The 26,223-nt window shown below is 45.3% G+C and overlaps 2 protein-coding genes across 4 annotated transcripts in view; one reads left to right on the plus strand and one right to left on the minus strand.

Moving 5' to 3' along the window:
* Positions 1 to 6,556, minus strand: part of SMG6 (SMG6 nonsense mediated mRNA decay factor) — a 420,134-nt gene extending 413,578 nt beyond the window's left edge. The window contains exon 1 of the mRNA XM_075335342.1: positions 6,415 to 6,556. Within this exon, the coding sequence (XP_075191457.1) occupies positions 6,415 to 6,499 (85 nt within the window). The 5' untranslated portion in view covers positions 6,500 to 6,556. The remainder of the gene's footprint in view (positions 1 to 6,414) is intronic.
* The window catches only part of SRR (serine racemase), an 81,640-nt gene continuing 61,607 nt past the window's right edge, over positions 6,191 to 26,223 (plus strand). Inside the window, exons 1-6 of one of the 3 annotated variants that reach the window (XM_075335346.1) lie at positions 6,191 to 6,738; positions 18,076 to 18,247; positions 20,993 to 21,107; positions 22,825 to 22,928; positions 23,472 to 23,591; positions 23,674 to 23,748. In XM_075335346.1, the coding sequence (XP_075191461.1) occupies positions 18,080 to 18,247; positions 20,993 to 21,107; positions 22,825 to 22,928; positions 23,472 to 23,591; positions 23,674 to 23,748 (582 nt within the window). In that variant the 5' untranslated portion in view covers positions 6,191 to 6,738; positions 18,076 to 18,079. Of the gene's footprint in view, positions 6,785 to 15,396; positions 15,625 to 18,075; positions 18,248 to 20,992; positions 21,108 to 22,824; positions 22,929 to 23,471; positions 23,592 to 23,673; positions 23,749 to 26,223 lie in introns of those variants that run through there. The other 2 variants (XM_075335347.1, XM_075335348.1) reach the window with 2 other exon arrangements.

Genomic DNA, 26,223 nt, shown 5'->3' on the forward strand with positions numbered 1-26,223 from the left:
GTAATCAGCCTGTGAGCTGGGATCTGTTGCCCTCTGCAGGGATAAGCAGAGAGCAGGGTGCTGCAGGGGGAGGACCAGTGTGTGGGGTGGGGGCTACCACAGCAAATGTGGGGTCCCCAGAGATTTCACAGCGGGGTTCTGTTGCTGCAGGAGGGGAACAGGCAGGTGAGATTGGGGCCGGTCCAGGAGCGGAAGTGCTCCCAGGTAAGATCTCGGTGCATGGTTCCCCCACAACCGGGGTGTCAGGAAGCCAGGTAGGTCTGCCTGAACCGGCGACTTGGTCAGGAACGGAGGAGGAGCAGGCACGACCCACGGTCGCAGCGGCTGTGGCCGCTGTCACCCGCAGTGGGAGTGCTGGAAGCCAAGGGGCCTCCCGGAGGTCCGATAGCTCTTCCCCTTCTGACCAAGTGGCAGCCGAGTCAGGTGGAGGCCAGGACACAGGTCCCGGGGTACTGACTGAAGATGTGACAGTCTCGTCGATTCTGGCCACATCTAGTCAGGGGTTTCAGGCAGCGTTAGAAGCTGACGACAGCCTGAAAGCTCTTAAGGAGCAGGCGGCACAGCCTCCCTCGGACTCGGACCCGGAGCGAGTGGTCTGGGACCAAGGACGGCTGTACCGGGCCACGGTCCAGCAGGGTTCACCGGAGGCGTGGCCCAGGGACCGACAGTTAGTGGTACCCTATCCGTTCCGGACGGAGTTGTTGCGGATCGCACATGAGATTCCGATGGCCGGACACCTAGGGATCGCTAAGACCAAGGCCAGGTTAAACCAGCATTTCTACTGGCCAAAAATGGGGGCCGATGTGGCTGCCTACTGCCGTTCGTGTGAAACCTGTCAGAGAGTGGGGAAGGCGGGGCCACACCCCAAAGCCCCACTGGTATCTCTGCCAATCATCGATGAGCCTTTCAGGAGGGTGGCTGTGGATCTGGTCGGCCCGCTGGCCATCCCCAGCAGCTCCGGGAAACGCTTCATACTGACGGTAGTGGACTATGCCACCCGGTACCCAGAAGCAGTGGCCTTGTCGTCCATTCGGGCTGACAAGGTGGCCACCGCATTGCTGGAGATTTTCTCCCGAGTGGGTTTTCCCCAGGAAATGCTCACTGACCGGGGGACCCAATTCATGTCCCAGCTGATGGAGGCCCTCTGTAAGCAAGTCCAGGTGCGACATCTGGTGGCCAGCCCGTACCATCCACAGACTAATGGCCTGTGCGAGCGGTTCAATGGCACCTTAAAGCAGATGCTTAAGATGTTGGTCGACTCCCATGGGCGTGACTGGGAGCGGTATCTCCCACACCTGTTATTTGCTTACCGGGAGGTTCCACAGGCCTCAACAGGATTCTCACCGTTTGAGCTCCTGTACGGGCGACGTGTGCGGGGCCCCCTGGCTCTGGTGAAAGAGGCTTGGGAAGGGGATTTGGCCACCCCTGGAGTGTCGGTTATCGAGTATGTCATGCGCTTCCGGGACAAAATGCAGGCCTTGACGCAACTGGTACACGACAATATGGCTCAAGCCCAGGCCGATCAGAAGCGTTGGTACGACCAGAACGCTTGTGAGAGGACCTACCAAGTGGGTCAAGAGGTGTGGGTACTGGTCCCCGTACCACAGGACAAGCTTCAGGCAGCCTGGGAAGGCCCATACCTCGTGTACCAGCAGCTCAACCCTGTGACGTACCTGGTCACCCTGGACCCTGCCCGTGGAAGGCGGAAGCCCTTCCATGTGAACATGATGAAGGCACATCATGAGCGGGAGGCATGTGCGCTCCCCGTGTGCAACCTGCCCGAGGAGGGAGAAGCGGAAACCCTCTTGGATATGCTAGCCCAGGTTAGGGCCGGCGGATCCATTGAGGATGTGGAGGTTGGCCACCAGCTCTTGGAGGACCAACGGTCCCAGCTGTGGGCCACCCTACACCCCTTCCGGGGGTTGTTTACCAACCAGCCCGGAAGGACTGACTTGGCTGTCCATCACGTGGACACTGGGGATCATCCCCCGATCCGGCGTTCAGCATATCGGGTCTCCCTGGAGGTGCAGCAACACATGCGCCAGGAGATTGACGAGATGCTGAAGCTGGGGGTGATCCAGGCATTCAACAGCGCTTGGGCCTCGCCTGTAGTCCTCGTCCCTAAGAAGGACCGAACCACGCGGTTCTGCGTGGACTACAGGGGGCTCAATGCGGTCACGGTCGCCGATGCGTACCCAATGCCACGCATCGATGACCTGCTCGATCAGTTGGCCGGGGCTCAGTACCTGACCATCATGGATCTGAGCCGGGGATATTGGCAGATCCCCCTGACTCGCAAGGCCAGGGAACGCTCTGCCTTTATTACCCCATTTGGACTGTACGAGTCCACGGTGATGCCATTCGGGATGAGGAATGCCCCTGCCACTTTCCAGCGGATGGTCAACACCCTGCTCAAGGGACTTGAAGGGTACGCGGCCGCGTACCTGGATGACATTGCCGTCTTCAGTCCCACCTGGGAGGACCACCTAGAGCATCTAGCACAGGTGCTCAGGCGGATCCACCGGGCAGGTTTGACCATCAAGCCGGGAAAGTGTCAGCTGGCCATGAGCGAGGTCCAGTACCTCGGTCACCGGGTAGGTGGGGGAACGCTGAAGCCCGAGCCTGAGAAAGTGGAGGCCATCGCATCCTGGCCCACCCCCAGGACCAAGAAGCAGGTGATGTCCTTCTTGGGGACCGCTGGGTACTATAGGAGGTTTGTTCCACGCTATAGTAGCCTGGCCAAGCCCTTGACGGACCTCACCAAGAAGAAGCTGCCCTCTGCAGTCGATTGGACAATGGACTGCGAGACAGCCTTCCAGGCCCTAAAGGACGCCCTGTCCAGCCCGCCCGTGCTACAGGCAGCCGACTTCACGCGGCCGTTTGTAGTACAGACCGACGCCAGTGACTTCGGCCTCGGTGCGGTGCTCAGCCAGGTGGACTCTGCGAGCCAAGAGCACCCAGTCTTGTACCTGAGCAGGAAGCTGTTACCAAGGGAAGTGGCCTATTCTACAATGGAGAAGGAGTGCCTGGCCATAGTGTGGGCCCTGCAGCGTCTGCAACCCTATCTATACGGGCGCCACTTCATCGTGGAGACGGACCACAATCCCCTCAGCTGGTTGCACACCGTCTCTGGGACGAATGGGCGATTGTTGCGATGGAGCCTTGCGCTCCAGCAATACGACTTCACCATTCGCCACAAAAGGGGCCGTGACCACGGTAACGCAGACGGGCTGTCCCGACAAGGAGAGGTCGCGGACGGGCGCACGGGGGAACACCGGAGTGTGCTGCCCCCTAGCGCCCTCAAAAGGGGGGAGGTGTGAGGTAAATCCTGGGATATGAAGAGGAATTATGACTAGAAGTCATAATTGCTCTCATCACTCCCTGGCAGTGCCCCCCTCCCTTCTTGTGCTCAAATGTCCAGCATCTGTGAAGGTGTCACATCCCACTTACACCTCCAACAGCCATCTCCTCTGATATGGAGATGAGATGATGTGAGGACAATGGACCCAGGATGACTCCCTGCCGTCACCCTGTAACAAGAGTTGTATCTCATTAGCAAGGCTTGGAAGTAGCCAGACAGAACGACTCCAGTAAAAAATGGTTCATATCTCGCAAGCCATATCTCCGATAAATATGGCAACCATAAAAATGGTGTTTGCGCAGGCGGACGATGCTGGCACACCTTTTTTATGGAAGGGGGAGCTTGGGAAATACCCCAGGCGTGATATCAGCCATATGGGAACTCGTAGACAGGTCATGAGTCCCCTCGTTCTGTAGCTAAATTCATAACTGTCACAATGAGAGCATTGGCGTCCGCCTACGACGCTCCCAGGCAAAGTTATGGCCCATATTCCATGTTGTGAATTTGTCCATAACTCCAGCCAGGGGTGGAGCAGTGCTCCCTGTGAGGTCACTAAGGTAGGAGGGGACCTGGATTTGCCCAGGTTGATAACCCTACTTCGGCCATTTTCCAGTGTTCTTCTGCTCGGGGGCCTGGTTGGGAAAGACCTGTGAGGGAGTTCCTGGAAACCTGGTCTACAGCGCCCCCCTGTGGCCAGACACACAAGGTAACTGATGTAATTGTATACCTGTTTGTAACCCATGCTTTATCTGTAACTGTACTCTGACATATGTATATTCTGTAGATTCCCTATTGTATATATTGTAGTTTCTAGTGTGCTTTAGGCTGATTAAATTATATAATTAATCTTGGGCTGTTCTGTTATCTCGATCTTGAATCCCACGTCTGTGTGTTCGGCTAATAGTTACCGTAAATCGGTTGGTGGCAGCGAGTTGTGCCAAGGATTATTGTGGGGAGGCCAGTGAGATTCGGGGAGAGTTTATATATTCCGCCCGCGGAGGTCGGGGGAATATATACCTTACTCTCACCGGGGACCCTTCAATAATTGGCATAAGTAGTATAGCGGCCTCCGTGCTTATTGTCGGGCAATTCCATAATTGGCCTGACTATAAGAGGGGCGCTAGAGAGCGCGTCACGTGCTCTGTCTGTCGGTCGGGAGGTATAAAGGAGGGGTGACCCCCACTTGTTACCCCCCGATTGTGACGTACTGGTAGCCAGCGCGGGGGATTTCTGAGTGACCCCCCCGGTGGTTTGTGACACCTGGCTTCCAATAGCCCCAGACACGATTGTGTGATACCAATGGGCTACCATGGAAGCTGGGGGCTGACTGAAGGCCCCACAGTTGCTACACTGGGTTTCCTGTGAAGCTCAGCCATACTTCATCGGAGCCCTTAATTTACACTATATATGGCAGTGTTTGGTACAGCAGTATATAGAATCCGTAATCAGATGATCATAGGTTTAAGTCAAGTAGGGGGACTGAAAAATGATTATGTCGTATCTCCCCCAGGACTATATCAACAAAGATGTAAGCTCAATGGGCAGAAAATCATCACGCAGCTCCACTAATGAAGAATTAACCCATTACAAGTCTTCGAAAATGGCGGCACAAACTTTTTTTTTTTAATAACATCTAAATTTTATTTCAAGTTTAGTATCAGCAAAATCGTAAAGCCCTGGAGAATCAGACGGGCTGGATATTTATACCATTTAAAACATTAGTGCATGCCCTCATCATCTCCCGCCTCGACTACTGCAACCTCCTGCTCTCTGGCCTCCCTTCCAACACTCTTGCACCCCTCCAATCTATCCTAAACTCTGCAGCCCGCTTAATCCACCTCTCCCCTCGCTACTCCCCAGCCTCGCCACTCTGCCAATCCCTTCACTGGCTTCCCATCACCCAACGATTCCAGTTCAAAACATTAACCATGACATACAAAGCCATGCACAACCTGTCTCCTCCCTACATCTGTGACCTAGTCTACCAGTACCTACCTGCACGCAACCTTAGATCCTCACAAGATCTCCTTCTCTGCTCCTCTCTTATCTCCTCTTCCCACAATCGTGTACAAGATTTCTCCCGTGCATCCCCCATACTCTGGAACGCTCTACCTCAGCACATCAGACTCTCCACTACCGTGGAAAGCTTCAAGAGGAACCTCAAGACCCACCTCTTCCAACAAGCCTACAACCTACAATAGCCCTCAGTCCACTACACCACTGCTCAACCAGCTCTGTCCTCACCTATTGTACCATCACCCATTCCCTGTAGACTGTGAGCCCTCGCGGGCAGGGTCCTCTCTCCTCCTATACCAGTCTGTCTTGTACTGTTAATGATTGTTGTACGTATACCCTCTTTCACTTGTAAAGCGCCATGGAATAAATGGCGCTATAATAATAAATAATAATAATAATAATAATAATAATAATAATAATAATAATACCAAACAATGAACGCCAGAAATAACACCAAAACCAACGGCTAAAGTACATTTTTTTTTGCAATTTCACCGCATCTGGATTTATTTTCCTGCGCACTATATGGTACAATGAATGGTATCAGTCACAACTACTAATTGTCCCACAAAAAAAAAAAAAAAAAAAAAAAAAAAGTGATGACTTTTGGAAGAAAGGAAGAAAAAAAACAAGAGCAGAAACAAAACATTGCCATGTACTGAAGGGGTTAAAACTCAAGTATGGAAAAATGTGCCTAGTCATGAACAAGAGAAGGGTATGAACTTGTACTGGTTAAATAAAGCTGGTTGAAAGAAGAAGAAAAAAAAAAAAAAACATCTTAGGCACTGGCAGTGAGCACAGAGCGGTTCTGTCCACAATGAACAATGAGGCGGCGCACTCTGGCGCCCTCTGCAGGGCAGGTATATTCACTGTGCCTCAGGCTGCAGTGTAACATACTGACTGTTTCCCTGCCCAGCGAGCACAGCACACACTGGAGAAGTTGCACTGACCGAGGGGGCGTGTTGTGCAGTCTTCCGCTATGAGGACCACACCACTCGCCAACTGAAAAGTAACCACCACTATCGGTCCCAACGTACCTCGGGCTACAGGGCCGTCGCTGGCTGCAAGCAGCTCCCGTAATTCGGAGGCAGAAATCCTGACCCTCTCTAACGTCGCCGCCATCTTCCCAGCGACCGCCAGGAATCAAAACAAGAATCGAAGAGTGCGACGACGGCGAGCGCGCTGGGCCAAACCAAAGGAGAACACTTCCGCGCTGTACGGCACAAGCAGCAGACGTCACTGTACGGACTGTCATACGTGTGTGAACGCGGCAGCCATCGTGCTTGTACGGAGTCAAAGGTCGCTATAAAATGACATGCGCAGTTACTGTTTCCCCGCTGCATTGGTTCTACTGGAGTGAGGTGAGGCTAAAAAGCGGAGCGCCTCAGTTACCACAATTTCTTAAAAGTGGGTGCTTTTCTTCTGACAAGTTGACATTCCATGTATAAGTATATGTGCAGCTGGGTGACAACCAATATGGCTGCATCTCAGCACTGCACGAGTTGTGACATGAGGTTGTCAGCACTTAGTTGTGTGTCAGCTGGAGTCATTGCATCCCTGGAGGGATTGTCTGCAGGAGAAGTGCTGGGATGGGTTATTTGTGACTTGCTGGCAGGGCCACCATTCACTTATATGAGGCATCACCTAGCAATAATGGCCGCATCACTGGTCACACCTATGTCACCCAGCATTCCCAGCCGTATACTCCAGAGGTACCAGACGTAGCGTCACAATTGCCTTGTCTATGAAAAATTAATCTCCCCTCTGCAAAAATATTCAACTACCGTATTTACACCCCTAGGATTTACCTGTCAAGTGCAACAGGAAAATATTGGAAAAACTGCAGCTGATATCCAAGCCTGGCAATCTGCCATGGATGTGCCAGCAAATCCATGTTAAGTATCCACTTCTCACCAAAAGACATGGGATGCGCATGCCAGGATTAATTTATCTCCCCTCACCCAATCCAGCACTAGAGATAGGGGAACCAGCAGATATTCAGGTTTGGTGGGTCTGGCTGCACTCATTAACCCTTATGAATAGTCACTGCCCCCCCCCCCGAGTAAACAGCACCTGTGGTTGGATGTAGTCAGACTGCCAGCGTCTGTGATTGGTTGCCCTCACACTAGCTGTATGGTTCCTGAAGTGGAGTGTAAAAAATAAACTGGAAAAAATGGCGCAGGGTGCCCTATATTTTGATACCCAGAGCAGATAAAGCAGACAGATGGAGGCTGCAACCCCCTAGCTGTGTGCATTATATTGGCTGTGTACCAAAATATGAGGGGTACCATGCGGCATTTTTATTTATTTATTTTTAAATAAATCATTTAAAACACCAGCGTGCAGTTCACCCCCCCCCCCCCAACATATTTGTTAACCAGCCAAGATAAAGCAAACTGATGGAAGCTGGTATTCAAAGGCTGGAGAGGCCCATGGTTATTGGGCCCTTCTTAGCCTAAAAATACAGCCCGCAGCCACTCAAGAATTGGCGCATCCATTAGATGGGGTTATGTAGGAGATTAATGACAGCTGGGATTTGTCAAAAATTACAGCTGTCATGAAGCCCAAGTTTATTACTAATCATGTAAGTTAAAGTCAATAAACACAAAACGAAGAGAAAAATCCTTTATTTAAAAAGACACCCTTTTTCTCCAATTTCTTAACCCCCAAAACACCCCTGTAGGTCCAGCATAATCTACAGAAGTGACATCCCACAGCGATCCTGACTCTGCTACATCCTGAGGTCGCAGTACATGGCCACATTATAATACATGACCGATCACTGCGGTGTCAGACACACTGATGGAGCTGCAGTTGAGTGGTGATGTCTGTGAGTTCACCTGAGGTCACAGCTAGCAATTCCACGGTACCCCAGCTGTGACCTCAATAAACTCAGTAACCTCATCTCACCTCAGATGAACTCAATGCTGGATTACCAGCTTAGGCTTTGTGCCCACATTGAGTATTTGGTTGTATCTCCTGGCACTAAAAACGCGTCAAAACCGCACATTCTTTGAGTGCGTTTTTCTTCCATGAGATGTAGATTTTCTGCAACCAAATACTCATCATGTGCACATAGCCTTGAGTTCACCTGAGGTGAGTTCATTGTGTTCACCTGAGGTACGGTGTAAACCGCCAGCTGTGATCTCAGGTGATATCACTGATGTCATCGCTCTCACATCTGCGGCCAGAGTGATCAGTGATTACAACTGTGCGTTGTGTTTTTGTTTTTTTTTTTGTTTTTTTTTTATAAATTACAGCTATCATTAACTCCTTTATATTATCCCGATTGCCACAACTCCAGGGCAATCGGGATGCGCTGGGTAAAGTGCCAGGACTGGCGCATCTTATAATGGCCTCCCCAGCCCGAGAATACCAGCCCCCAGCTGTCTGCTTAATCTTGGCTGAGTATCAAAATTAGGGCGGAGGCGCATGCCGTTATTATTTTTTATTTAAATAATTAAAAAAAGCTGCATGGGGTCGCTCGTATTTTGATACACAGATGGGGGCTGCAGCCTACAGCTGTATGCTTTATCTGTGCTGGGTAGCAAAATACAGGGGACCCTACACCATTTTTTCCAATTATATACTTTTACACTCCACTTCGGGAGCCAGACAGCTAGTGTGAGGCCAATCAATCACAGACTGTCACAAAGGGTGGGCAGTGAGTACTTATAAGGGTTAATGCGCAGACCCCGAAGCAGTGTGACAGCCAGGCGGAGACTGCTACTATAATTGTTCTGCTTTAATCCCAGTTTTGCAACCCGTGGGTTTTTTGTTTGTTTTTTATTTAGGTTTTGTTTTTTTTTTCATCTGTGTGGCCGAACCCGAATAGTAACACTGAGTTCCCTTTTACAGTTCGGGTTTACCCATCACTATCCAGCACTCATAAGGCCGCTTTACATGCTACGACATTGCTAAAGCGATCTCGTTGGGGTCGCAGAATTTGTGACGCACATCCGGCCGCTTTAGCGATGTTGTTGCGTGTGACACCTATGAGCGATTTTGCATCGTTGCTAAAACGTGCAAAATCGCTCATCGGTGACATGGGGGTCCATTCTCGATTATCGTTGCTGCTGCAGTAACGATTTAGTTCCTTGTTCCTGCGGCAGCACACATCGCTCCGTGTGACACTGCAGGAACGAGGAACCTCTCCTTACCTGCGGCTGCCCGCAATGCGGAAGGGAGGAGGTGGGCGGGATCGTCCCGCTCATCTCCGCCCCTCCGCTTCTATTGGGCGGCCGCTTAGTGACGTCCCTGTGACGCCGCACAGACCGCCCCCTTAGAAAGGAGGCGGTTCACCGGTCACAGCGACATCGCTAGGCAGGTAAGTAGTGTGACGGGTCTGGGCAATGTTGTGCGCCACGGGCAGCGATTTGCCCATGTCGCACAGCCGATGGGGGCGGGTACCCACGCTGGCGATATCTGTACCGATATCTCACAGTGTAACGTGCCCTTTACTCTGTTATAGGCTGTAAAGTGAACCTAAATCACACCCTGACAGTCTACACACCTCAACACACATGCTGAAACCACTCAACACACAGGGTGAGGAGTCCCTGAAATATAGTGCTGTATAAGGCCCTGTGCACACTAGAAAAAGGATTTTTCTCCATAAAGTTCTTGAGTCTGAAAGATTAGCGCACTTGCGCTCAAATAATGCAGCAAAAAACCCATGCGTGTGGTAAATGTAATGGTACAAAAACGCAGAGACCAACCTGCGTAAAAAAATGCATCAAAAACGCGGTAATGCGTTTTTGATGCATTTTTTTTCCCACAGGTTGGTCCCTGCATTTTTTTTACCATTATCTATGGCAAAAAACGCAGGTACCTGCAGAAAAGTAGTGACATGCTCATTCTTTTTCTCAAGAAAAAATGTTGAGGAAAAAAACGCAGTGTGCGCACAGCTTTTTTTTTTTTGTCCATAGGTTTTGCTGGGGAATGTCTGCAGAAAGGTTACAACCATTTTCTCAAGAAATTTCTGCACCAAAAACGCTGTGTGTGAACAAGGCCTTACAATCAAAAGGGTCACACACACTCTGTAAAGCTATGGATTATTTAGCGCATAGAAGGATCAAGCGTTTTAAAGTTTTACACTTTAATATAAAAAAAATACAATGCTTACAATTAAAAGGTATAAATGATAAAAATGACACACAAGTGATATGCAAAACAGTTATAAAATATAAAGAGAGAAATAACTGAAATACCTAACTTTAGACTGGAACATTTATCCTCTGTATCCATGGGGGACGAAATGCATTATAGATCACAACCAGCATAGGCAGGGCTCCCACATGTGAAGAACTTTCTTTTGTGCAACGTAGCTTTTTATAAGCCTGGTTTTGGGCTCATGTTTCCAGGACGGCCTAGATTATAATATTACAACTGCTGGTCTGTGACTGGCCCGTGGGCTAATTTAGGAACAAGCACCTTTCATTTTAATTAGTAGGTTTCCAGCCGCCCCCCTCCAAGTAGTAACTAGGAAATCCAGCTACGATGACCAACTGCCCGCACTTTGAAGCTCAGACTCACCCGTCCGAGGTGTCCCAAGTGACACCTCTATTCTCATCAATCCCCCCTTATGGTTCTGAGTTCCTGTAATAAGAAAAAGTAGGTGTTAAGTCCTTTGTGCAGAGACAGTCATGTGGATGCAGACAAACTGTTGTTATACAGGTGCATCGCAATAAATTAGAATATCAAAAAGCTAAATTTATTTCAGTAATAGAAAAGTGAAACACATATGTTATAGTCATTACAAACAGTGATCTATTTCAAGTGTTTATTTCTGTTAATGTTGATGATTATGGCTTACAGCCAATGAAAACCCAAAAGTCATTATCTCAGAAAATTAGAATTATTACCACAAAACACCTGCCGAGGCTTCCTAAGCATTTAAAATGGTTCCTTAGTCTGGTTCAGTAGGCTACACAATAATGGGGAAGACAGCTTACTTGACAGATGTCCAGAAGGCAGTCCTTGATACACTCCACAAGGAGGATAAGCCATAAAAGCTCATTGCTAAAGACGCTGGCTGTTCAGAGTGTTGTATCCAAGCTTATTAATGGCAAGTTGAGTGAAAGGAAAAAGTGTGGTAGAAAAAGGTGCACAAGCAACCAGTATAACCGCAGCTTTGATAGCATTATTAAGAAAAGGCCATTCAAAAATTTGTGGGAAATTCACAAGAAGTGGACTGCTGCTGGAGTCAGTGCTTCAACAGCCACCACACACACATGTATCCAGGACATGTGCAACAACTGTTGTATTCCTTGTGTCAAGCCACTCATGACCAATAGACAACGCCAGAAGAGTCTTAGGCTAAGTTCACATTTCCGCTAAAATGTATCAGTCGAAATCCGCTGCTATGGTAAACAACAGAATCCGTTTAGCGGATTCCGTTGTGTCCCATAGACTTGCATTAGTGGCGGATTGCGACTGATAACCCTGCGTTGCGTCCGCTGCGTCGTGGTCCGTCTTTTTTGACTGACCGCCGGGCGGGGAGCAACGCAGAATGTAACGTTTTTCGGGCCGTCGAAAACAACGCACCGCGCAGGAATCCGTCGCCATCCATCACACTTGCAATGTATGTCTATGGTGCTGGATTCCGTCGTAATCCATCTTACGACGGAATCCAGCGCTGGATTCCGTCATGCTCTACTGAGCATGCCCAGCATGTGTGGCACACCCACTGGGCTGTCCCAAACACAAACTGATCATGACTGATCCGTCAAAAAACGGACGCACAGCGGATGTAACGGACGCAACGGATCAGTTTTTTCCCAGGATTCCTGTGAAAGGAATCCTGTGAAAAACACATCAGTTGCATCAGTTGACATCTAAACAACTGATCCGTTGCTGACGGACCTGACAGATTGAAAACAACGGAAGTGTAAACTTAGCCTACCTGGGCCAAGGAGAAAAATAACTGGACTGTTGCTCAGTGGTCTAAGGTGTTGTTTTCAGATGAAAGTAAATTTTGCATTTCATTTGGAAATCAAGATCCCAGAGTCTGGAGGAAGAATGGAGAGGCCACAATCCAAGCTGCTTGAGGGCTAGTGTGAAGTTTCCACAATCAGTAGTGGTTTGTGGAGCCATGTCATCTGCTGGTGTAGGTCCACTGTGTTTTATCAAGACCAAAGTCAGTGCAGCCATCCACCAGGAAATTTTAGAGCACTTCATTCTTCCCTTTGCCGACAAGCTTTTATGAGATGGAAATTTCATGTTCCAGCAGGATTTGGCACCTGTCCACACTACCAAATGTACCAATACCTGGTTTAATAACCACAGTATCACTGTGCTTGATTGGCCAGCAAACTTTCCTGACCTAAACCCCATAGAGAAACTGTGGAGTATTGTCAAGAGGAAGATGAGACACCAGACCCAACAATGCAGATGAGCTGAAGGCTCCTATCAAAGCAACCTGGGCTTCCATAACACCTCAGCAGTGCCACAGGCTGATCGCCTCCATGCCACGCCGCATTGATGCAGTAATTCATGCAAAAGGAGCCCCGACCAAGTATTGAGGCATTTACTGCACAGATTTTTCAGTAGGCGCCAACATTTCTGAGTTTAAAATAATTTTTTTCAGTTGGTCTTATATAATATTCTAATTTCTGAGATAATGACTTTTGGGTTTTCATTGGCTGTAAGCCATAATCATCAACATTAACAGAAATAAACACTTGAAATAGATCACTCTGTGTGTAATGACTCTATATAATATATGCGTTTCCCTTTTTGTATTGAATTACTGAAATTAACTTTTTGATGATATTCTAATTTACTGAGATGCACCTGTAGTTTCCCTTACAATCCAAACATGAATTAGCCCTATTTGCATTTACACGCCCTGACAGAAGTTCTGTCGCTTATCCATGTGATGTAAAAGAAAAAAAAGCTTATAACCTGACTTTAAATTCATCCATTGGTTTTATAAATTAATCTTTTGAAAGCTTAAACCCTCCCAAATTTGGTTAAGGTTCTAAAAATAAAGTTGCTGCAAAGCTGAAATATTGATCCTTTAATGAACACAGAAAGGTCAGATTTTGGTAAGACAAAAGTTTTGTCGCCCACAGAAAGTAATGTGAAATTCAAACAAATAACTAACTTTTAATACAAAGATATGTTGCATAACATTGGTGAATGAAGTTGTGGTGCTATTAAAGCCATATTTAATATTTTGTGAAACTTCCATGAGCTTGAAGGACTGCATCCATGCGGTTCAACAATGATTCATACAATTTATTGATGACGTCATCAGGAATAGCAAAGAATGCAGTCTTACATGCCTCCCAGAGTTCATCTATATTCTTTGGTTTTGTCTTCCAAGCTTCCTCTTTCATCCTACCCCAAACATGCTCAATGAAGTTAAAGTCTGGTGACTGGGCTGGCCAGTCCTTGAGCACCTTGATCTTCTTTGCCAGGAGGAACTTTGTTGTAGAGATGGATGTATGAGATGGAGCACCAGCCTGCTGCAGAATTTGACCATTTTATGATTGGGAATGTAAGAGGCAGCTAATACTTCTTGATATTTTAGGCTATTGATATTGCCTTCCACCTTGCAAATATTTTGCACACCGCCATACTGAATGTAACCCCAGACCATGATCTTTTCACTACCAAACTTAACTGTTTTCTGGGTGTATTTTGGATCCATACGGGCTCAAGTAGGTCTCCTGCAGTATTTGTGGTGGCTGTGGTGTAATTCAACTGAAGATTCATCAGAGAAATCCACCTTCTGCCACTTTTTCCAGCGTTCATCTGTTTAGCACTCTGTGGGACTTGGCAAATGCCACACATTTTTTTTTAATTGCCTTTTGTTTAGTGCTGGCTTCTGGGCACTGATTCGACCATGGAGGCCATTTCGAGACCGAAACCTACAAACTGTTCTAGTTGACACAGGGACTTGAGGTGACCAGGCCTATTTGAGCTCTGCTGCATTGGAAGAGGGGCTGGCTTTTGATTTTCTAACCAACAAACTTTTCTCCTGAGCAGTTGTCTTGTGGGGTCTGCTGGACCTGGGCTTGTCAAAAACATCTCCAGTCGCTTCAAATCTTTTTTTAATTCTTTGTACTTGACACTGAGACACATTAAAGGTGCCAGCCACCTCTGCAGTGCATCTGGTCGTCAGCCTCTTGATAATCAAGGCTTTGGTCGCAGGGTGGATTTTTGGAATGTTGTCAGAGGTCAAGTTGCAATTCAAGTGAAGGTCTGGGGTACTGGGTTTCTTTTTATACACACCCATTAATTAAGCGATTTATTTAGTGAGGATGTAAACCAGGATTGGGTGCATTATATGACAAGGCGACAACTTTTGTCTTGCCAAAATCTGACCTTTCTGTGTTCATTAAATGATAAATATTTCAGCTTTGCAGTAACTTTATTTTCATAACCTAAACCAAATTTGGAAGGGTTTCAGCTTTTAAGAGTAATTTATAAAACCAATGGATGAATTTAAAGTCAGGTTATAAGCTTTTATTTACATGGATAAGCGACAGAACGTCTGTCGGGGAGTGTATTGTACAGTCACACACATCTTGGAAAACGGCAGATGAACCAATAGTTAGTTCACATGGGCTACTTACCACATAGTCTATCACCTGGGGTTTGGGTTTGTGTGAACAGGTAGCATGTGCTAGGCTGCTCTAATTTATGGACTAGATTGCAGCATGTAAATAGCTGCACACAGTCGGTCACATCCACAATTTGTGCATGTTCCTGGTTCCCATAAATTAAGCAGACCGTACGATCCTATTCACTACATAAATTTAATTTATTGTAAAGCACATAATAAAAATGTAAATGATAAATGAAAAAGAACACTGATCAAACTTGGAAAACACTTTCAGATACCTGCAAGTTATTGATGTTAAACTGGCACTTGGGGCTAATTTCCTTAATTATCTGACAAACCCTACTTATCTGGCAGTCTAACTTTCCAGTGTACACTGACCTTTGCAAAAATGGTGTGCTGTTCCAAAGTGACTGTCCTTCATCTGGACAACCTGCTGCCGAAGGGTCATATCTTTGAAACCGTCATCAGACATAGCAAGAGAAGTTGGTTGTTCCAAGTCTGTGATTTCGAGAATATTGCATCTCTACAACATCACAAACTCTTTCAAGTCATCCAAGATGGCTGGTCGCCCCCGAAAGACAAATGCAAGAGAGGACAGGATAATGTGAAGGATCTCCATGGGTAATCTCCAACACAGCAGCTGGAATTGCTCACCAGCTCAGCACTGAACAGGGTAAGGATCTGTCTCGTCATACAGTGTCACGACGATTAAGAACATTTGGACTGAAAGCCCACTCTGCATTGACCAAACCTCTCATTAGCAGAAAGAATCAAAAGGCTAGACCAGGGGTCTCAAACTCAGCTGGGTGTATGGGCCGCATATAGAAAAAAAAATTGATGGGCCGCATTCTTTGCAGGATAAAGTGCCATATTTTTTTTTTTAATGATTCCATGATTTTTTTTTCAATACATTTTTGGGTCACTTTTTTTGAACATTATTTTGCTTGTTTATTATAACAAACCTGCACTTTTTTGTTTAGTTAAGTTTATATATAAAAAAGCATTTTTAATGGCAAAAAAATTCATGATTTTTTTTTTCTTTTTTTTACATTTTATCGCCTTCTTGTAATACTGTTTCACAATTAGCAGCATCATATGGTAATCTTAGCCAACATCTTGTAGTAATGTCCACCATCCGTGTGCCCTGTAGTAAGTTGCCCATCCTTGTGGTATTGTGCCCTATATTATTGTACCCATCCTTGTAGTGTTCTTCTCATCCTTGTGCCCAGTAGTATTGTGCTCATCCTTGTGCCCAGAAGTATTCTGCCCATCCTTGACACAAAAAAAAATATTCTCCTCACCTTTCCTCCGTTCCCTCAGGCTGTTTGCTCACGATCAGTATTTGCGGTGTTTTGGACGCAGCATGTTTCAGCTGTGACTAAAACGCTACAATATTTAGTACAAGCAAAGTAGATGGGATTTCTAGAAATCCCCTGCCACTGTGCGTGTGTGGCCCGCAGCAAACATTGACCTGTGGTGTGGCTTTGAGGCCGCAGCATGTTCTTTGCTGCGGAACCATATGCATCCTCTTTATGGAGAACACAGCGAGGAGACCTAAATGCCCCGAACCCTGCGGGCACTGGCCGCTTTGGCCTCCTGCAGTGGAGACTTGCAGCCCTGCAGGTCAGGACCCGCTGCGTCCAGGACACAGTGAGTCCTGATCGTGGGCATGTACCTTACCTTCTTGTTGCAGCCCGTGACGATCGCGGACCTATGCTGAGGGCCGGCAGGACTTTACTATAGTTAAATCATTTTGCTGTAACGCGCAGAAGAGCTGTCTGCGCTGTACCAAGGGCTGCTGCCTGCCAATCAGATGCAAGGAGGTGACGTCATAGTGACAACACCTCCTTGCTTCTGATTGGCGGGCGGCAGCCATTGGTATAGTGCAGACAGCTCCTCTGCGTTGTACAGCAAATAATTCAACTGTAGTAAAGTCCTGCCGGCGCCGGCCCCCAGAATAGGGCCGTGATCGTCATGGGGTCTGCGAGACGCAACAAGCAGCCTCGGGCCGCATGTTTGAGACCTCTGGGTTAGACACACCTTTGTTGAGGAGCATGTTGTCTGGAAGAGAAAAGTGGTCCACAGTTAAATTAAACTTCCTTTCATCACTAAAATTATTTGGGTCTGATGGAAAACATTATGTTCATTGACAAACTGGGGAAAGACTAAATCCAAAGCGTGTTAAGAAGTCAGTGAAAGGTGGTGGAGGAAGTGTTATGGTTTGGGGAGGGTTTTCTGCAGCAGGAGTTGGACCTCTCATACAGCTACATGGCAGAGTGTATGCAAGTGTGTATGAGAACCTTCAACAATTGGTTCCTTACTTGTGTTAATCACTCAATCATCCAGCAATTTTCATGCAGAACAATGCCCCCTGTCACAGAACAAAACTGGGAAAGAAGTTCCTTGAAACAGAAAACATTTATACAGTGAAATGGCCAGCCCAGAGTCCTGATCTAAACCCAATAGAAAACCTCTGGAAAAACCTTGGTGACAAAGTTTTATGGGCAAGAAACCCACAACAGTCAAAGAACTGTGGAAGAGACTGGAGAAAGAGTGGACCAAAATCACACCAGAGCAGTGTGAGAGACCAGTGATGTCCTGTGGCCGCAGATGAGCTGAAGTCATTCAAAGCAAAGGCCTGTACACTTCCTACATCATCATATGGGCATTGTTTAAAGACATAGTACACTAGTGTATGTAAACTTTTGACTTTGCAGAAAGTAATAAAAATGCCTTAAAACATTCTCTCATTATTCTGGCATTTGGCGAATATAAATAAGCTTGGTTCCTAATTTACCTAAAATGGGAAAGGTTTATTCTGATTTCATGTCAAATAGTGAGAAAAACCTGCAGATGTGTCCTTTTTAGAGTGTATGTAAACATCTGGTTTCAAGTGTGTGTGTGGGTATGTATATATTATATAATTTTTTTTTTTTTTTTTTTTTTTTTTTTACAGCAACTGGTGTATAGACCAGGAGGAACTATTTTTTCCCCACACTATAAACTATTGTATATATTAGACTTGGATTTGGCTTTTATGACTTGTTTAACGCTATTAGATGATCATTTTATAACAGAAGCTTTATTGAAGGGATTTACTGTGACATTTTATTTTCTATTTCAGGAATATGAGTCCCTCATATTGTGTAACATTAAGAGATGTGCAAGAAGCTCAGAGAAGGATCCAAGGCTTTGTTCATACAACCCCAGTAATGACATGTTCCAGTCTTGATGCACTCGCTGCACGCAAGCTATTCTTTAAATGTGAATTATTGCAGAAGACTGGCTCTTTCAAGGTAATTTTATTTGCCTTTCGCAATATTAAGGGTAAACTGTTCTATAAAATAAAGTTTCTTTGTAGCAACTTACTATCAAGTCTTCTATGAGGTCATGTCATCAGACATCCCCTTCAATATGAAAGCCACTGTGGCAAATAGCTGAATGCAGAAAGTTTGGCTCCTGACTCCTGAGACCTCCAACAAAGAGCTGATTCTGCCAGAGGATGCAGCCATTGTCTATTCAATTGCACTGGAGAAAGGTATTATTACATGGCGGCAATTGATAAGAACCAACATACAAAGCCAGCCCCAGTCCAACAGAGTGATCCTGTGCAGGAGACCCCAACTGTGACCACATATGCCTTTTTGGGTACAACTAAAGTTGGACAACTTCTTTTAATGGAGCAACAATTATACATGCTCACAAATGCTTAATTCTCTCATGGGGACTTTGGGCCCCCTATCTTGGGATCAGTGGGTGATGTATGTTTGTGGGACAAGCTTTTATAAACATTTACAATCTGCAATAAGGCCAAAAACTAAATATATTGTACTAAAACCAGAGTCAAAAGATAAAGTGCAGTTGCCAGAGAGGCTCCTGAAAACCTGTCTCATGAATACCATCATTTACAAAGGACTGTGAAAAAGTATAGGTAACACAAGAGAGCACATAGGTAGAGGTCTCACTCAATGAAGAAGGTCCGCAAGGTTTTTGTTTAGGCAGGGCTGGCTTTAGGGTGAGGCAAACTGGGCAGTTGCCCATAGCCCCAGCCTCTTGTGGACCTGCCCCTCCAGCATCTACAGCAAGTGGTATTAGCATTATCAGTGTAGCTTCCTATGTGCAGATTGTGATGTCACCAAAGGTCCTCAATCACTCATGTGACCATAATGTCACCACAAATCCAGGACTCTGCAGAATACCTTAAGATCAGATGGAAAGGTTGTGTGTGTATGTTTGTCTAGAATGTATATACTCTTGGTGATATATTAGTGAGGACATTTAGAATGTATGGGCTTCTGGTAATTATACAAGGTGCTGCTAAGTCTTTGGCTTTGTAATTTTTTTATTTTTGTTTTGTCTCTTTGTTAATGAATGTTACATCACATGAAAACCTTATGCATCTAATATATGTTTTCAAAATTTTGTGTTTGTTGCTTATGGCAACAGTGTTCTACGTACACGGGAAAACAAAATGGTGGAGTCTAATGCGATATTCACAGCAACTGAGAGCAGCGGAGTGATAAGTCTTGTTTCTGCAAGGAAAGTCTGAGAAGAATATTCATGGTCATATGTCGCAGATATTAGGGGATCAATGCTCTTCATATTCCACAGTTAAGAACTGGGTTGCCAAATTTAAAATGGGTAACTTCAGCACCAATGATGAGGAACGTCCTGGACAAGTGAGAGTGGTTGTTCCGGAGATTCTCAATATTGTGCACAACCTCATACTGGAGAATCCGCAAATTGAAGCTAAAGCAATAGCAGACATCATGGGGATTTCCAGTGAACGTGTTTGTGTCATTATCCATGAACATTTGGACATGAGGAAGCTATCTGCAAAGTGGGTCCCCAAATGTTTCACAACAGATCAGAGAGGCATGCGAGTGAAAACTTCCCCGTCCATATGTCAGCATTTCCGGACTGATAAGAACTTCTTGGATCGACTGGTGACTATGATTGAGACCTGGATTTATTTGTATGACCCTGAAAACAAGGCGCAGTCAAGAGTGGAGGCACAGTGGTTCTCCTCGTCCAAAGAAGTTCAGGGTGCAAAAATCAGCCACTAAGGTTCTTATCCCAGAAGACAGACTCCATCACCTTAATGGCTGATTTTTGCACCCTGAACTTCTTTGGACGAGGAGAACCACTGTGCCTCCACTCTTTTGATGCACAGATAAGAGTTAATAGGTGTAAACAGGTCGGCAATCGCCCAGTAAACTAGCAAAATGCTCATTCATCAGATAATTGAATTGTTTGTTTATGGCGGAAAAAAAAAAACCTTGTTCTCAGCAACACATAGCTCGGTGCCAACTGCAAATGTGCTCCTGATAACATGATACTGTAGGGGACAGTTTGCTCTTCTAGTGATTTATTCTGCCCCCATCATTCTTCGTCTACCTATGTAAAGAGGCCAGGAAACAAGCACCGAAGGACTTCAATGTTGTCGATCGCATTAGTTTAACGGTCTGAACTCTGCACATGCAAATGCAACCTAAATGCATGAGTCTAATGCAGCAATATGTTAATTAAGGCCCCACTTTGTCTAAAACCAGCCCTGAATTTGGGTAACTGTTAAAACTCTGCCTGTGATTGTCACCAATATGGTAAAGATGGTGAAGTAGTGAAGTGGAAGAAGGAATATGGGTAAACTCAAATTTTAGAGTAATTTAATAAAGATGGGCAAATATCTGAGTTTTGCAAAACTCATCTAGTGATCTCCTCCACCCTTTCCCTACAGGGGAGAATTTTGGGACTGAGTCACTAAATTTGGGTAGCTATCTGTTTTGGTAATCTAAACCGCTAGGTTCCATCACTGCCATTATTTCTGCTTCTGTGATAACCAGAGTAGATGTGAATGCAGCATAATGGAGATATGGTCCCATATACAACAAACTGAAATGAGCCATATGGTGCGCCGTATTCCACATATACTACTTGTATGCCACAAAAGTTGTTGTTGTTGTTGTTGATAATAATAATAATAATATTATTATTGAAAATCCATATAATTTGTATTTTTTTTTTTTTATTTTATTTTTCAGATTCGAGGGGCAATAAATGCTGTTAAGAGTTTACCTTCAGATAAATGTACTGCAGTCGTGACTCACAGCAGTGGCAACCATGGGCAGGCATTGGCTTTGGCAGCGCACATCATGGGTAATTATTTAAGCATGACAAAGTGGCTCAGTAATTAGCTCTTTCCTTGCAAACATGGGGACCCTGAGGCCAGTTTCACTAGTTTTTACCTATTATGTGTATATGTAGAATGAGACCCTTTTTGACCACTGTTGGTGACTGACCTGAGCCTATTCTGTGTACTGTGCTGCACAACATCATATGGCACTGTATTAGTTCTTGCTAATACAGTCACGGTTGAAAGTGGCACCCTTGAAATTGTTCCAGAAAATTAAGTATTTCTCCCCAAAAATTATTGCAATTACACATGTTTTGTTATACACATGTTTATTTCCTGCGTGTATCGGAACAACGCGCACAAAAAAAGTCAAATTGGACATAATTTCACACAAAAACCCCAAAATGGTCCTGATAAAATTGCTGTCACCTTTTTAAAGTTGTGAGTAAACAACTTTGTTTCAATCATGTGATGCTCGTGCAAACTCACCTGTGGCAAGTAACAAGTGTGGGCAATATGAAAATCACATCTGAATTCAGATAAAAAAGGGAGACTGACTCAATCTTTGCAAAATATCAAGGTTAGAAGTTCATCTCCAGAGATGTTTGTTCCTTTTGTCCATGGTGCACCACATAATCAAGAAGTTTGCAACCCATTGAACTGTAGCTAATCTCCCTGGTCGTGGATGGCAGAGAATAATTGATGAAAGGTTGGAACGCAGGACCGTCCGAATGGTGGAAAAGCTGCCCCAATTAAGTCCTAAAGAAACTTATGTTGTTCTGCAGGCTTAGGGTGCCTCAGTGTCAACACTAACTATCCGTCCACATCTAAATGAAATGCTTTTTCAGGAGACCCAGGAGCACCCCACTGCTGACAGACCTAAAAAGGCTCTTAGACTGCAGTTTGCCAAAATCTTTTTGGTTAAGCATGTTGTGAACAGATGAGACCAAGATAGAGCTTTTTGGTAAAGCACATCATTCAACGTTTGACTGAAAACGTAATGAAGTCTACAAAGAAAAGAACATAGTACCTACAGTGAAATATCGTGGAAGCTCAAAGATGTTTTGCTGCCTCTGGCACTGAGCGTCTTGACTGTGTGCAAGACCTCATGAAATCTGACAATTGCCAAAGGATTTGGGTCGCATTGTAGTGTCCAGTGTCAGAAAACTAGATTAACGTGTTAGGTCATGGGTCTTCCAGCAGGACAATGACCCCAAACATGCTTCTAGACACCCCCAGAACTGGATGGAAACAAAGTGCTGGAGAGTTCTGAAGTGTCTAGCAATGCGTCTGGATATAAATCCCATTGAACACGTGGAGATCTTAAAATTGTCACCCTTCAAATATGAGAGCAGTTTTTAAGAGTGCTCTACAATTCCAAAGAGGTTTGTTGATGGTTATAGGAAGTGATTGATTGTAGACATGCATTCCAAATGGTGTGCAACCAAATATTAAGTTAAGGGTGCCAACAATTTTGTCCTGCCCATCTTTAAAGTTATGGGTAAACCTATGCCCAATTTGTGTTTTTGTTTGTTTTTTTTTGTTGGGTTTTTTTTTTTTTTTTTTTTTTTGTGTGTTCCAATACACACAAAGGAAATAAACAAGTGTATAACAAAACATGTAATTGCAATAATTCTGTTACAATTTCAAGCGTGCCAATACTCTAGGCCGCGACTGTATATTATTTTAGTATTACAACCTCCCTATTACCGCTACTTTTTTTTTTTTTCTCTCTTCTAGGAATTCCTGCACATGTAGTTGTACCAAACACGGCTGCAGCATGCAAGAAATCAGCCATTCTTGGGTATGGTGCTGTGATAGTGGACTGTGAACCAACGGATAAGGTAATGCAATTATTGTCATGTGATTTATTTTTTGTTTTAAATGAGCACTTGGAGCCTAAACATATTATTTTTAAGGTGAGAGGAGACAAGAGTCTCTTGAGCAAAATCTATGTGTGTTGAGTAAAAGCAGGAAAGCTCCACGTAGATATGGCTCCAGTGGCTATGTCAATGATGGAAAAACTGACTGCTGCCAGACCGATGGGGGTCACTAGAGCGGAGGGTGTTTTAATATGTTTAAGCAATGACTATTTTATAATTTTAACACATTTTGTAGCTGTTCAAACTTTTTTTTTTTTTTTTTTTTTTATTCATCATTTTCTGTTTAAGTATTCCTTATTAGCATTGTCCATTAGACTTCAGATATCACTGACCACAAGAATGTCATTTACTGCCCACTTAGTCTGTATACGTACCACACATGTTCTTCTGATTAGACATGTGCAAGCTGTTGAATTTTATTACATTTCCAAAAGCAATATTACTACAATAGAGTTGTGAGTTTGTCTTTATGTCCTGTTACTTATGACTTTTTTTGTACCCAAGTCTCGAGCAGAAGTGGCAGCTAATGTAGTACAGAAAACTGGGGGTGTTTTAATCCATCCAAATCAGGACCCCACTGTCATCGCGGGTCAAGGGACCATTGGCCTTGAAGTTTTACAACAGGTAATACATTACCAGGATCCTTTTTTTTATTTATTCTTTATGGCTAATCGTAATGGTTAATAAAAGTTGTGCTAAATGGCAGGTGCCAGGATTGGAGGCCTTGGTCATACCCGTGGGTGGTGGTGGCATGTTGGCTGGAATAGCTGTTGCTGTTAAGGTGAGAATTTAGTTTTGGTATCATTAGATTTATCATGTAAATTACTAATACACCCATGGGACTTTTGTCCCAGGCCTGTGGCCATATGAAGTGGTTTGGTATCTCCAACCTTGATGTGCACTAAGTTACTTCTGTGCATACAAGGCCACCATGTAAGGATGTTTCAGACAACCATGTTGCAGTGCCCTATGTAAATCATTCAGAGGGGAACAAGAGTCCCATTCCTAATGACAGAAATCAATCACATTCTTCAGATCACAGAATCTCATCTTTGACAATGCTTCATATCCGATGGCAGGACAACAGCCAGTAGATTTTCTAAGTTGATTTCAACTAAGTCAGGGGGAGTGGACACTGAATCAGAAGGTGTTCACATAGATTGAGTAAATGGGGGTCCCAAGAAATATCTGTTTGCAAACAAATTGAACAGAAAAATTGTTTTCTGGATCCCACAGAGGGTGCCCACAAGCAGTCGCCACATTCATACGCAAGTGGGATTTCGGACTGGCGTAGGGTCAACCCCCCCCCCCCAATTACGCCGATTCCAGCAGGCATAGGTGATTCTGATAGCCACTTATGTCCCTAGAGACCATAGTTCTCATGGTTAAGAATCGCGTAAATCTCCGATTCATGGGTTCTACCAGAGATTCCAGATCTGCTATTCCAGAAGCCCAATACTCCATCCTCAGCGTGGAATTTGAAAGGCAACTGCTAGAACAAAAAAGAAGATTTTGGGTACTCACTGTAAAATCTTTCTCGAAGCCTTCATTGGGGGACACACAAAACCATGGGTGGATGCTGCTGCCACTAGGAAGCAAACCATTTTACTAGTTAAAAAAAGAAAATAAGTTCCTCAGCAGTGTATACCCACCGACCGGAGACGTGTCAGCTAGTTAGTGTGAAAGCAGTAGGAGAAGCAATGTGAGAGAAAATACAGAAAACATTCAGAAAAGGGAGGGTGCTGTGTCCGTCCCTCAAAGGCTCAGAGAAATGTTTTACAGTGAGTACCAAAAATTTTTTCTTTTTTTTTTTCTTTCCTCTATCGTTTCATTGGGTACACAGGAAGCTATGGGAGGTCCTAAATCAGTCAAAGTGTGGGAAGAAAAGGATTAAAATCACGAGAACTAGAAATGAGATTCCCAGGACTGAACCTGTCGCTAAAAAATTTAAATGAAGAAATCCTTCAGCCTAGATCTGAGCTACCTAGTCAAAGGGAAGAAGATGAATCTTTAGTAGAACCTGAAAGGAAGATTGCAGGAAATTGGAAGGCCGCTTAGAGGATGGCGATTGCGTCCCAACGGCAAAGTTTGGGGAGACCCTAGACATAGAAGAGAGCTGGAGTGCCAGAGAAGGCGTTCAATTCCTTGCCAAATATGAGTTCACAAGGATGATGTTTCAGAACCTGGAAGAGAAACTCAAGAATCTAAGTAGATTGTTCCAGTCAGATCGTAGCCTGGAGGCGCTCTTTAACCAAACTTGATATGTGAGGAAGATGGGGCAGAAGAACACTACCCTGTTCAAAGGGAATGAAGGACATTGCGTGACAATCTTCATTATTGATCACGCCCAAGAGAGATTTTTCTCGGAAGGAGGCAAAAAGAGTGGCTACCGAAGGGGCACCAGAGAGGGTTCTGCGTGGGAGCGCTAAGCCCCATGAAGAGCCCAGGGTAGTGACAAATTTCACAAAGCCTGTGTCACGCTGACTATCTGGGTTCCCCCAGACAACATGGAACCCCCAATGAGCACCACCACAAACAAGGGGACACTGAAACAATAATGGGCCCTGATGCTAAGGACAAAGGAGATTGGACACATCCTGCACTCACCTGAGGCTGTACCCTAAGCTCCCTAACGTGCCTATACAGGTTCTTTCACCCTGTCGCCGAGCAGGATAGTCCCTTGCAAGCCCAGAACATATCCCTCACTAGTGAAATGGCCTGCCAGAGCACTAAACCCAACGCTGCAATAATAAACCTGAGGAGAGGTCAACAAACTGCGGAATACACTTCTTGGCAATAGTCAGACACCAGGAGTGCAGCCTACACCAGTAGAGATTCCAACACAAGGGCTCCAGCAGCAGGAAGGGTCTAGAGGCTGCTAGAAAAATGTTCCTCCTCAGTGGCATATACGAAGGTGGATTTTGTATAACCGGCATCATCTGATGGGAATATGTGACTATGTAAAGGTGATGGGTGTGGTCACAAACCGGATGCACATGAGAAGAATCAGAAGCTGCCAGCAAGGAAAACTGACATTAACCCTTGGTACACCACGAGAAATAAAAACCCATTTAGGCTAGTTTCACACTTGCGCTATTTTGACGCAAACGGAATCCGTCACTAATGTAGTACAGTTCATTTATTTACAGTGGAAGCGCGTTACTATGGCGCGTGTGTGTGTCATGCAGTACCCGCTTGTGTCCACATGATGTCGCGCTTCCACTGTAAATAAATGAACTGTACTACATTAGTGACG

The sequence above is a fragment of the Anomaloglossus baeobatrachus genome, chromosome 2, assembly GCF_048569485.1.
Source record: "Anomaloglossus baeobatrachus isolate aAnoBae1 chromosome 2, aAnoBae1.hap1, whole genome shotgun sequence".
NCBI classification, from domain to species: Eukaryota; Metazoa; Chordata; class Amphibia; order Anura; family Aromobatidae; genus Anomaloglossus; species Anomaloglossus baeobatrachus.